Source organism: Pogoniulus pusillus, chromosome 1 (genome assembly GCF_015220805.1).
Source record: "Pogoniulus pusillus isolate bPogPus1 chromosome 1, bPogPus1.pri, whole genome shotgun sequence".
In the NCBI taxonomy this organism is placed as follows: Eukaryota; Metazoa; Chordata; class Aves; order Piciformes; family Lybiidae; genus Pogoniulus; species Pogoniulus pusillus.
In genome coordinates this window covers 25,604,564-25,615,639 of record NC_087264.1, presented here as the reverse complement: position 1 = coordinate 25,615,639, position 11,076 = coordinate 25,604,564, and the positions used below count along the sequence as shown (strand labels likewise).

The 11,076-nt window shown below is 46.0% G+C and overlaps 2 protein-coding genes across 3 annotated transcripts in view; both read right to left on the bottom strand.

Annotated features, from left to right (window-relative positions):
* Positions 1-2: 2 nt before the first annotated feature.
* Positions 3-8,663, bottom strand: RAPSN (receptor associated protein of the synapse). 2 transcript variants are annotated; one of them, XM_064144717.1, is made up of 9 exons: positions 8,448-8,663; positions 5,707-6,045; positions 4,379-4,537; positions 3,961-4,059; positions 3,741-3,863; positions 1,806-1,859; positions 1,025-1,224; positions 240-326; positions 3-209 (listed from the first exon to the last, which is right to left on the bottom strand). In XM_064144717.1, the coding sequence occupies exons 1-8, from the start codon at positions 8,661-8,663 to the stop codon at positions 254-256; spliced, it is 1,263 nt and encodes a 420-aa protein (XP_064000787.1). In that variant the 3' UTR covers positions 3-209; positions 240-253. The 2 variants fall into 2 exon arrangements, with proteins under 2 accessions (XP_064000787.1, XP_064000778.1); XM_064144708.1 differs by having other exon boundaries at positions 3-326.
* Positions 5,960-11,076, bottom strand: part of CELF1 (CUGBP Elav-like family member 1) — a 59,036-nt gene continuing 53,919 nt past the window's right edge. The window contains exon 15 of the mRNA XM_064144548.1: positions 5,960-6,045. The gene's annotated coding sequence lies outside the window, so the exon portion shown is untranslated. The remainder of the gene's footprint in view (positions 6,046-11,076) is intronic.

The window sequence follows — 11,076 nt, the reverse complement described above, 5'->3', positions numbered from 1 at the left end:
GCGGGGCACGGGCGGGGCCGGCGCTGCCCCTGCGGGCCGGTGGCGCAGCAGGCGGGCGCTGTTCCGGCACAGCCTTTATTACCGTCAGCCCGTACAGAGAGCGGGGGGGAGCGGGGCACAGACACGAGAGCAGCGCGGGCGCGCCTCCGCCCGTCAGCCCCACCCCGAGGGGTGACGCGAGCGGCAGGGCCCGCGGCCGCAGCAGTCCGGCGGCCGCAGCAGTCCGGCGGCGCAGGCCGAGCCGCGGGGCTGGTCAGACGTAGCCGGGCTTCACCGACAAGCGGCGGCAGTTGGGGCAGCCCCGAGTCCCGTTGGTCTGAAGGCACCTGCAAAGGGAGGAAGTCGCTTGGGGGGAGGCCTCTGCGGGCGCACGCCCCCCCGGGCCGGTCCCGCTGCTGGGTCACACAGCTAACGCGAACACAAACAACCAAAAGCAGCCTCCAGCCCTGGGGAAAGCTTTGGTCCCTTTTCCACCCCGTCCCGTGGAGTCACAAAAGCTGGCTCCTGAACTGCTGAGCACAAAGCCACAGTGCTCATTAGGATCAAACTAGTGGGTAAGGGTGTGCCAAATCTTCTTGTCGCCATGAGCTCAGATCTAAGGGCATTAATTTTCAGAACAAAGTGCTTTGTTACTTCTAAAAATAAAAATCCCCAAACCCCAAGTCTTCCTGTTTTCACCTCAAGTGTATTTCTGGAGGAGAGACTAGGGGTGAGGATTCAGGGGAAAAAAATCCTACCTGCTTGGGAGGGAAGAACCAATTTACCAAGGGGAGTTAAACAAAAATGTGAGTGAAGCACCTACAAGGTGAGGACCCTGGTGAACAGTCATTGAGAAGGCAGAAGTAGGATGGGTATTAGGGCTAAATCTCACCCTTCCAGACTTAGATTCACAACACTGGCAATGGGATCCTGCAGGGCACAGGTGAGCAGGACAAAGGCATAGGACTATGCTGCTCTGGGCATCAACAGTTCTTCCCTATCTCTAATGTCATAGCAAGGATCTTTAGTACATCCAGCTCATTACTTTAAGTGAAAGAAGTGGGAGCAAGGCAATGCCTGGAGCTGGTTGTTCTTCTCCCCAATGGACTCTCCACACATGCCACAATACAGCTCCATCTCCTCCACGCACTCATGGAACTTCACTACATGGTCACGCAATTCTTGCTGCTGCCCCTTTGTGCGATAGATCCTTTCACACAGGCAGTGGAGCTTCAGCAGGCCAAGCTGCATGTGAAGGGCAGAAACACAAGACAGGTGAAGGCAGACCAGTAACAGTGGGAGGGTGGAAATCAGCCCCAGCCAGAGAACCATCTGTACAGAAAGCTGTGCAAGGTATAGGGGTCAGCCTAAAGACACCAGGTTTCTCACCACTTCTTGTCATTAACCCTACTTCTCTATCACAAAAGGGCTGCCAGGTTTAAGGCTGCTGCAGCCCTTCATCAAGATGGTTTCTATTAGATATCCATAACACTGTATTCCACTTCCCTTTGCCTCCAGACGGCACACAGTTCAGCTGCTGCTCCTAATCCTCTTGCTGTTTGCTGGTTTCATACTCTGTTTTCATTATTTCCATACACCTTTGTTTATCCCACTGTGACTCCTCCCTTACTGTTCATACCTGCACACTGAAGATCACTGCTGCAACTGCCCACAGCTGAACACTTCCCAACAAAGTCCCAGGCATTGTCTGGTTAATATGGACATGATAATAAGCAATAATAAGTCTGGCTACTTCGACATTTGGCTTCTTAAGCTGCCTGACAGAAGACTACAGACAGTTCTGAAGAGAAGCTGTAAGCTCCTACCTTGTTCCCTAGTCCCTCTGCCAGCTCCTGTGCCTTTTCAATGCTTTCCAGAGCCTGTGAATGGAGAGCATGTATCATCAGTTCTTGGTCTGACATGAAAAAACAGACTTGTTTGAATGCCTTGTGTGAATTATTGAAAGAACAAGGTAAAAAGGCACAGAGTAGAATTTGGCTAAACAAGCATCACTGCAGCTCTGGAGATACAAGCTATCTGCCTGGCAGATTTTCCTTCCTTCCCAGAAGTTCACCCATGAGAAAAGTTTGGTATCTGAAAGACCACAAATAATCCAAGAGCCTTACTTTTGTTCCAAGCACACAGAGGTACGATGCTGGCAGAGGCTGGTGTTTCCAAGCAGAGAGAATGAAGACTTAAACTCAGTCACACCTGCTCCTTGAGGTTGGGATGAAGCACAAGCAAAACAAGCCTTTTGCCCCTCAATAATTATTGGGCAGCTCCAATTTCACTTGTACAGGAGTGCAGGAAAGGCATCAGCACCACCAACACAGCATGTTCCTCTATTTTCTCCCTGCTGTTCATATATCCACTTTGTCCTACTTACACATGGTGTGAAGTAGGAGTTGCGCTACCACCCATCTTTTCCCATCTGAAGGAAAGTGTTAGCACAGCAGCTGTTATACTAAATGAGTCCCTGCTTTCCCATACATGTCACACTGTTCATCACTGTTCTGATTGTCATTCTCTGTTTTCCAGAACTATTGAGACCTTGCTTCAGATTTGTCTGAGGGGAAGAAGAGGTCTCTCTTGTGATGCAATAGTTTTCAGGAGGAACATTGTAAAGTTTCTACCCTATAATGTGGCATTACTGCTACTCCAGGGGAAGAGGATGAGATGAAAATGCACTTTGAACACAGAGACAATAGTAGATCTGTGATAGTAGCAACAGCCTAGGATAAACCTTGATGTTGTAGAAGCAGGAACTGGAGGTGAGCAGGTAGAATGTAACTGAGAGCTGTGCCTAGGAAAAGTTACTGTGTACTGGAAACCCCTCAAATTAATGACTGAGACTAGGAATTAAAATAAAGCATGTGGGCTAGGGGAAACGCTGCAGAGAAGTCCAAGGGAGAGTTTGCCTTGGACAGGAATATGTGACTGCACAAATCTGGGCAAGCAGGCTGTGCTGCAGCCTGGGAGGACCTGCAGTGGTACTGACTGCCTGAAAATGAAAGGAAAGGCATTAACTGGCCAAGGAGACCAGAAAAGGGGAGACAGCTAGGAATCTGCAAGTGGAAAGTTAGCAAATTCCTTTATTAGGTAAGTGATATTGGGATGAGCAGCATGAGAAATGGAAACTGGGACTGGCAAACTAAACAAGTTTGGGCGAGTATTCAGGGTTGTGAGAGCTGAGGAGATCCCATTTGGGGTAATTAGCCCCATCAGGGCAATTTTCCCTCTAATGCTTGGAACAGAACATAAACGATTCTGTATCTGGTTCTGATCATATTCCCAAGTGATTTTCTGCTCTCATTTATCTGTTTCACACGACAGTTTGTAAACCTTCAGTTTCTTTGGGAACTTGATGTCATGTTTTTCTGCAAAGCACACGGTGGAGCTGTGGAGCTGTCAACATCACTATCACAACAATAAGCTTAGTCATGTAGCTAAAAGGTAGGCAGTGGAATCTGTTTCAGGGTGTAAGCATAAGCCGATTGCCTACATTGGCAGGAGCAGGCTTGTTTCTTAGTGCAGTGCTTCAGATCACCAGGACGGATGATGATGAGACCATTCTCTAAGTTGGCAGCCTGACTCAGAGAAGATGTCAACACTGTCACTAAGATTCCTGGCTGAAAGGGACAAATGTAACAGACCCTGCTAGCAGAATCAAGGGCCAAGTCTCTGCCGCACTTTGATGGGCTTACAGTTCAGAGAAAGACTCTAGTCTAACAAGCTTCTGTAGAAATGAGTTTGTAACTGACCTTGTCCAGCTCCTTCTGGATCATCCAGCACTTAGTCATTCCTATTAGCACCTGGATCAGGCCTAGGCGGTTTCCAATCTCTGTCATGATGCTCATGGAGGAGTCATACCGAGGAAACGCTGTCTGCAGAAGTGGGGAGGAAAACACGTTTGCTATGGCCTACTTTACACACCCTCTTGCTATCATCCCCTCTGTCTTTCCTTTTAGGAAAGAGCTGTACCTGCACATCTTTGCGACTGCGATGGATATCTGCAAAGCACAGCAGACACAGTGCTTGCAGGGGTCGGTCACCATGCTGCAGGGCAATCTTCATGGACTCCTGAAATAAATGGTCTTTGGTCAGCAAAAGAGTCTGCTTCTGGTTCAAAACAGCAAGGCTGGTACTGTGCACTCCAGTCACTGAAAGGTCAGCTAAAAGGAAATGACAAACTTTTTAAGGCAAGTAAAGTCTTGTTAACAAGTTCCCATCCAATGGCCATTTATAGACCTGGGTTACTTGAAACCACAGCTCTAGGACTGGGAGGCAGGAGGAACATCTAGAGTCAAGTGAGAGTGCCATGGGACCTCTCATTCTCCCAGTCCTGTAGGCAAGATCCCTTTGCAGAGGCCTGACAGCTCTGCATTTGCTCACGCTCTACCTCACAGCGGTCCATAGCATCCGCCAAGCGCCCCAACTTCCGATAGGCCACTGCCATGTGGTACTGGCTCATTGCACGGTACTTCAGGCTCCAGCCCTTTCCATAGTCATTCACCAGCTCGGCTGCTTTACATGGGAAGAACAAGGCTTTCTCATAGTCCTGTAAGCAGACAAGCAGACAAGACAGCTACAGAAACAACACACCCAATCATTTTTTACTAAGTAACACTGCAACAGTTTGCATTTTTTTGTACACCTTTCAACTCCTGCTGCTCCTCTTCCACGTGCTGTGTATCACTAGATATCAAACTGTGGAAGGTGCAGTTGCCATGCACTCTATTCCTCTCTGGGTTCAGGATACTGTAACAATGACACAGCTTTATGTAGTATGCCATCAGCCTTACTGTGCAGGAACCATTTACCTTTCTCTATAACCAAAGGCTGACAACCTTCTCTGCTCTTCTGTCATCTCTGCTTTCAACATCTACACAAAATCCCAGTTTTCTCCATACGATGATGGTTATTCATCATTGCAGGAGCAAAAAACCACATCCCAAACAAATCCACACCAAGTATTGATAGAACTTATTTTCATTTTGAAGTATCTGTCTACCTTAGAAGTGTTTTAGAAAGCAATCTTCTGAGTACATAAAATTATTATCTAAATGCCTAAAACCATTCTCAAGTTAGTTGAGTGACTAGAAGTGGAAAAGTTCCCATGTATTCTTCAAGGTGCACAAAGGAAACTACAACTTTTAAAACGTCCTTCCTCTTCTTATTGCATATCTTAAAAGTATCCAGCACAATGTTGGTTTTGATATTCTGAGGGAAATTTACAGATGGTTTTCAGCACTTCAGTTGTTGAATCCTCCATCAGTAACAAAAATCAAGACTTAGTGAGGAAATGTATTTGCTGCTGTTTGCAACAGAAGAAGAAATCACTCTCCCCCCGCCCCGCCCCACCCCGCCCCTGTCTGATTTAACTCATGTGAATAGATGTTTGCCTGTGATAGTGGCAGAAACCAAGAACTAATGAGTTGTGGCTCTGTACGCAGTCCTCTGATGTGATCTTTGAAGGCAAGTTTGATCTTTTCAACACACAGGAACATTCACAGCTGCCTCTGCTGTGCTGTATCAAGGGTACACTAATCCTCTCATCCTTGATGTGAAGGAGAAAACTCATGATGAATTCACAAAGAGATTTTAGCTTACAGTGCTCCCTCGGTATTTCAGTTTCCACAACAGAGAAATAAGCTGAAATTCACATAATTTCCAGTTCTTTCCTGAATCCATGAGACAATCACCCTTCTGTCCCTTAGGTTACCACACCTTTATCTGGGCGTAGAAGTTGCCAAGGCTGCAGCAGACGCGACACTCCAGCATCTTGTCATCATTGTTGTGTGCATAGCGTAAAGCTTTCTCAAAGCACTCCAAAGCCTTCTGGAAGGTGCTGAGGCCCAAGAAAGCATTGCCCATGCTGAGGCTGACCTGGCCGTTCAACTGCAGGCTGACTGTGGTACCCTGCATGTTCTGGCAAGTCTTGCAGTAAGAGATTGTCTTCTGGAACTCACAGAGTTTCTCATTGCTGCGAGCCAAGTTCAGGTAGCTCTCTGTAAGGTAATCTGGGTCTTCCAGCTCCCGTGCTGTGTCGATCTGTACCACTGCAAACTTCAAGTAGAAAAGACAGTGCTTATGAGTATCATTTAATTACAGACAGCTCACACAGAGTAGCACCCTGTGCTGGAGAAGTAGCTCATCTCTGAGCAGGGCTGACAATTCCAGCAGCACAGACTGAGAAGCATTGTGTACACTGAGCAGTTATCTGGTGGCCTAAACCCTGTGAACAGCCTGAAGAAACCTCCCCCTCTCTCCAGCGTCTCTTGTGCAAGGAAGACGAACCAGGCTGGTGGATAGTGGAAAAAAACTAACTGGCCCTCAAGAGAGGCAGGTAAATCAGGAAACATCTGACAAGCAGCTGTTTCCTTTCACTAAATTCAATTTATTCCACTTTCTCTGGAGCTCTTAAGATTAATAGGGCACTGTGATTATTGATAAAACAAAGTAAGCTACTTTCTACAATTTTTTACTAGTGAATTGAAGACTTGATTGACAGATTTTGTCCTGTAACTTGCAGGATTCATTGCATACAGTTCTTTTTAATGACTTGAAGTCTCTTTCCTTTGGACTGCAAACCCTTCTGAGCAGTGACTCTTGTGTTTTGTGACAAAGCAAGCACAATGCTGGCTTGAATTAATGCCAGTAGCAAAGGTAAATGTTTAGCATTTTTTTCAATATTTCATTACAGATTTTTAGGTATTTTTCATAGTGGTAACACAAAATAATTCAAGGTATTGGAACATTTTCCATTCTTCACAAAATAAAGAAAAAAAGGCCAACCATAAACTGCATATATGTGAGTACGCATGTTGTGAGCTTCTTTAGCACTTTAGGAAAGCTGCTGCATGGACCAAGTAACTTGCATTAGCTCAGGCTTCCTCACATTGCCTTACCTTTGCACAAGTTCTTCATTATTTCCTGAATGCCACAGCCTCTTTCCTTGGTGTGAAGCAATTTTTCTTTCCAAAAGTTGAGCAGCATCACCCTTCTTAAATCACAGTTGATATCATGCCTTTAAATCTAACCCCTTTTCTCTTGTTACCTCCTCTTTGAATAGTTTATTGCTAAAGTTCTCCTTCCTCTCTCTTTGATGACTTGTGGTGTAAAAGCTTCAGTATGACTGCAGCCATTTTCCCTTCCTAATAATGTAAAGAACTAAATTTCACCTACTTGTGTCCCACTTCCTGTTCTCTTCTCAGGTAACACATTAAGGTTCAAGTACACTGAGCCCACTCCTTTCCTCATTTCTTGTTTTCCATGAAGTCTTGAGTATTCCCTTCAGGTAGTCACATCTTACATTTTTTGCTTCTCCCTTCCCCAATGTTTGTTGTTTCTGTCACCACCTAATTTCACATCACTTATGAGATCCGTTTAAGCTTCACATGTCTTCTGAGTGCATTATTACCTCTCTTTTCTTCTTCCTCCCAAGAATTTGGTTTTAATGTAGGGCTGTATGAGTTTAGTAGGAAGATGTGCTCCCCATTCTAAGCAGAGCTACCAAAAAGTTTCCAGAGAGATTTGGGCACCCCCTTCATGATGTGCTAAATGTTCAATGATTACCAGTCTAGTCAGAGGCAACCAAAACTATCAGGACTAGAACATCAAGGCCCTTTAGCAAGACCCTATTTCAGGCTGGGATAGTTTCTTATGACTATTACAACATCATCGTGCCTTGTCTTCCAGATTCCTGTGCCACCTCTCCAAACATTGCCTGCTGCTCTCTGTGTGCATCCTGTTACTTCTTGGATCCACACACCAGCTTCTGCTCATTTAACCTAACATAGTCATCCTCATGTTCTTGAAATGTAATTTCAGCTCCTTTTTACCATTCTTCCATGAAGCTCCATATCCTCATTTCTGTGCTGTCCTAACAACTTGTGAGCCTCTCTCTGACTGCAATTGTCAGATCCCTCCTGGAATGTCCCTCAACACCTCCCACCAAAAAGGCATACTCTTTCCTTCTTTCTTCTCTTAATCAGCCCCATGGCAAACAAATAATTGTAATAAAAACCAAGGCAAGACCTGTATTAGACATCAAACAGCAGTTGAACAAGAAGATAACAGGTGTGTCTCTGCAAGACTGATGCATATTCTAAAGAACCCACTTGGAGAACTTTTTATGCACTGACATACACACTGTAAACACAGATGGAGTAAAGGCCTTGTTCTCATACCTTCTCCCTGAAGCCTGATAACATGGTGTGTCTGTGTGCGGGCAATAAATCAAGAAAGGTCCCCACGATTAATTGGAGAGCCTCAATAACCTGGGCATGCTGAGGGACCAGCCCCAGTGAAAAGGAGTATTCTGTGTATCTCATGGGCTGGAGGTACTGGTCAACAAGGCAGTTGTACATGATATTATATACATAACCCCCCAGTTTCACATTCTAATCTCCAGCCACTCTGCAGTGGGCACGACACAACGGCATGCATTCATCTCCAGTTCTCCTTACCTTCAGCATATCTTTGTATCTGCCCATCTCTGCGTGAGCAGTGATGAGGCAACCCAAAACCCGAAACCTGCCAGCAGGATCCGCAGACTTCTCCAAAACCCTCATCCAGACTCGCAGGGCCTTTTCGGTCTGGTTAGACTGGTAAAGGTGGAGTCCTTTCTCTATCTGTTGCTTTGTCTGGTCCTGACCCATCTCCCTTGCATTCAAAAGCCTCATATGCTAACTTCTCAGGACAGGGAAAAGGAAGTGCATGGAAGAGAACACAACTTAAAACGCCCCAGCAGAGGAGGGCGGGTTGCGTGCTCAGAAGGCTTGGAGCCATAAAAGCCAAGCCATGGCAGGAGGCTAGAGCTGTGGTAGGTGATGGCAAGAAGTGGCTGCTCAGCACTGAAGGCAGAATCCCAAATCCACAGGGCAAATGCCTTGCTTGCTAGGGCTCTATCAGTGCGTTTGCCTGCCTAATCTCATAAACAAAGAGGGAAAGCACAACAGGGAGAGAAAGAGAAAAATCTCAGGCGACAGGAGTGAAACTCAATCCAGGCAGCCAGCGTTGGATTCCTCCCCATTGGCTGCAGCTGCGCCTGCCAGTCCAGCTCACGCGGCTCCCAGGAATGCTGCTCAGGCTCCCAAGGTCACAGCAGCCAACTGCCATCCCTGCCCACCAGTATGCAGCTTATAAATACCCTGGGGAGAGACAATTGCCTGCAGTCACAGTGATGTCTCCGTTGGCGTTCTCTCTCTGTCCATCCCCTTTCACAAGCAGTGGTGGTGGGCTAGCCTGGGAGGTGGTTGCCTCTTCTAGGACAGGAACTTTAGGAACAATACATGTCTTAAAGTGAGGCATCAACTAGGTGGCTGGGGCACGTATGTAGAACACATACATGTGCAGTATTATACTTGCAACTGTGCATCTGATATGCTGGCAGGCACAAAACTCAGCCTTAACTGTGCCAGAGGACCACACCTGGCAGTATGAGCTGTTTGTGGACAAAAAACAGCTCTGTCACAGATTTTGCTGCAAATATGGCACTGACTTCTTAATTTCAGGGACAAAAAGCAACTAAGTATCTTGAAAATTTCTGCTTATGACTATTGCTCACTGCCATCAGATACCTGTGACAGGCCTCTGAGAATTTTCTGCAGTAGTCATCAAAGGCACTGCTGAAGTTGTGCATCCAGAGCTTGATCTTTTATGACTGACAATAATGACTCCAGGCAACAAATTTCTGCACCCTCTGACCGCGTAAAGAATTGTCAGCTCAATTAGAAGGCAACTTTAACTCACCTATGCACCACCTCCAGGAATCTAGTTTCATATTTCCATTGATGTGTGTAGTTTTAACAGTTCCAGTCTTGGTTATCTACAGATTTACTCTGTCCTTCAGAAGAGACACCAAACTTAGGGGCAATGCCTCAGGGATTCCATTTTTCAGATACAAATGTCCCAGATGCCTGTTTTGGGATCCGTTTTACAGGCCAAAGAGAACAATTCAGTTTTAACAACAGGCCCATATGGAGAAGCAGGCATGGCTCCAGCTGCCTCCCTGCTTCTGTGTGAATTTGGTGGCAGTTTTTCACCAGGAAAAGGTAAATACCAACACAGTTACCTCACAGACCACCAGCTGGATCATCCTGGTCTGTGTCATGGATGCCTAAGGAAAAACAAACTCAAGGAAGCCTTCCTGAGCTCACATCCCCTCAATAAGGAACCACAGCCTACCCAGAGGTTTTACAACATAGCAGTCACAACCTTAAGAGATTCCATCCATATCTTTAACCAAAATTGTCTCAGAAAAAATATTTAAAAAATAAAAACATTTTAAATGGCAGAAAAATCTTGCTACAATCAGACTGATTCTCTTTTGGGAGTTTATATCCTCCATATTTGCATTACTTTTAATTTAGCACTGATTTTCAGAGAGGTAACATGCTAGGTGATGTTTCAGCACAGACTCTGTGTTTGCAAACTCTGGCAGCAGAAAAATCTACAGGTGGCTGAAGAAAACTAAAGCTGAGGCACAGCTGATTAACGTGCAAAAGTCACTTCAGCAGCACTGCTAAAATACTAGCTACAGACTTGGTAGGGTTTAGGGCTTCTATACAAGCCCTAAACCAGCCTCCCTTTCCTGCAGTAATTCTGATAGGGAGGTGGGTGTTGAGATGGACACAAGATGCAGAAGACTGATCCCCATGGAAAGCACTGATGAGGCCACCGGATTGCTGGACTTAGAGAAGAGGCCAAGGATGGCAGCCATTGGAGTCTGCTTCATAAAGAAGACAGGAGGCAAGAAGAGAGAAAGCAAAAAAAAAATCATCACATCACTCTTTTCTGGACCTTCCCCAGGGCCCTGTAACTCAGACTCATCCTGGTGCTTGTGGATCACTACTGCCCTCAGTATTCACTCTTGTATCCCAAAAAGAAGAGGTGAAATGAGAAGAGGGTGTCTTGCAGTCTGGCAAAGCCCATCACACAAGGAAAATGATCTGCCGTGTTGCTCACACTCTGCTACCTTGTTTTTGAGTTCTCCCAGGAAACAGTACTTAGTCTCTTCAGAATCAACTCACAACCTCTCTTCTGAAACAAAAACCTATCCTAGTAAAGGGCTAGATCCACCAAGCTCTGATTGGT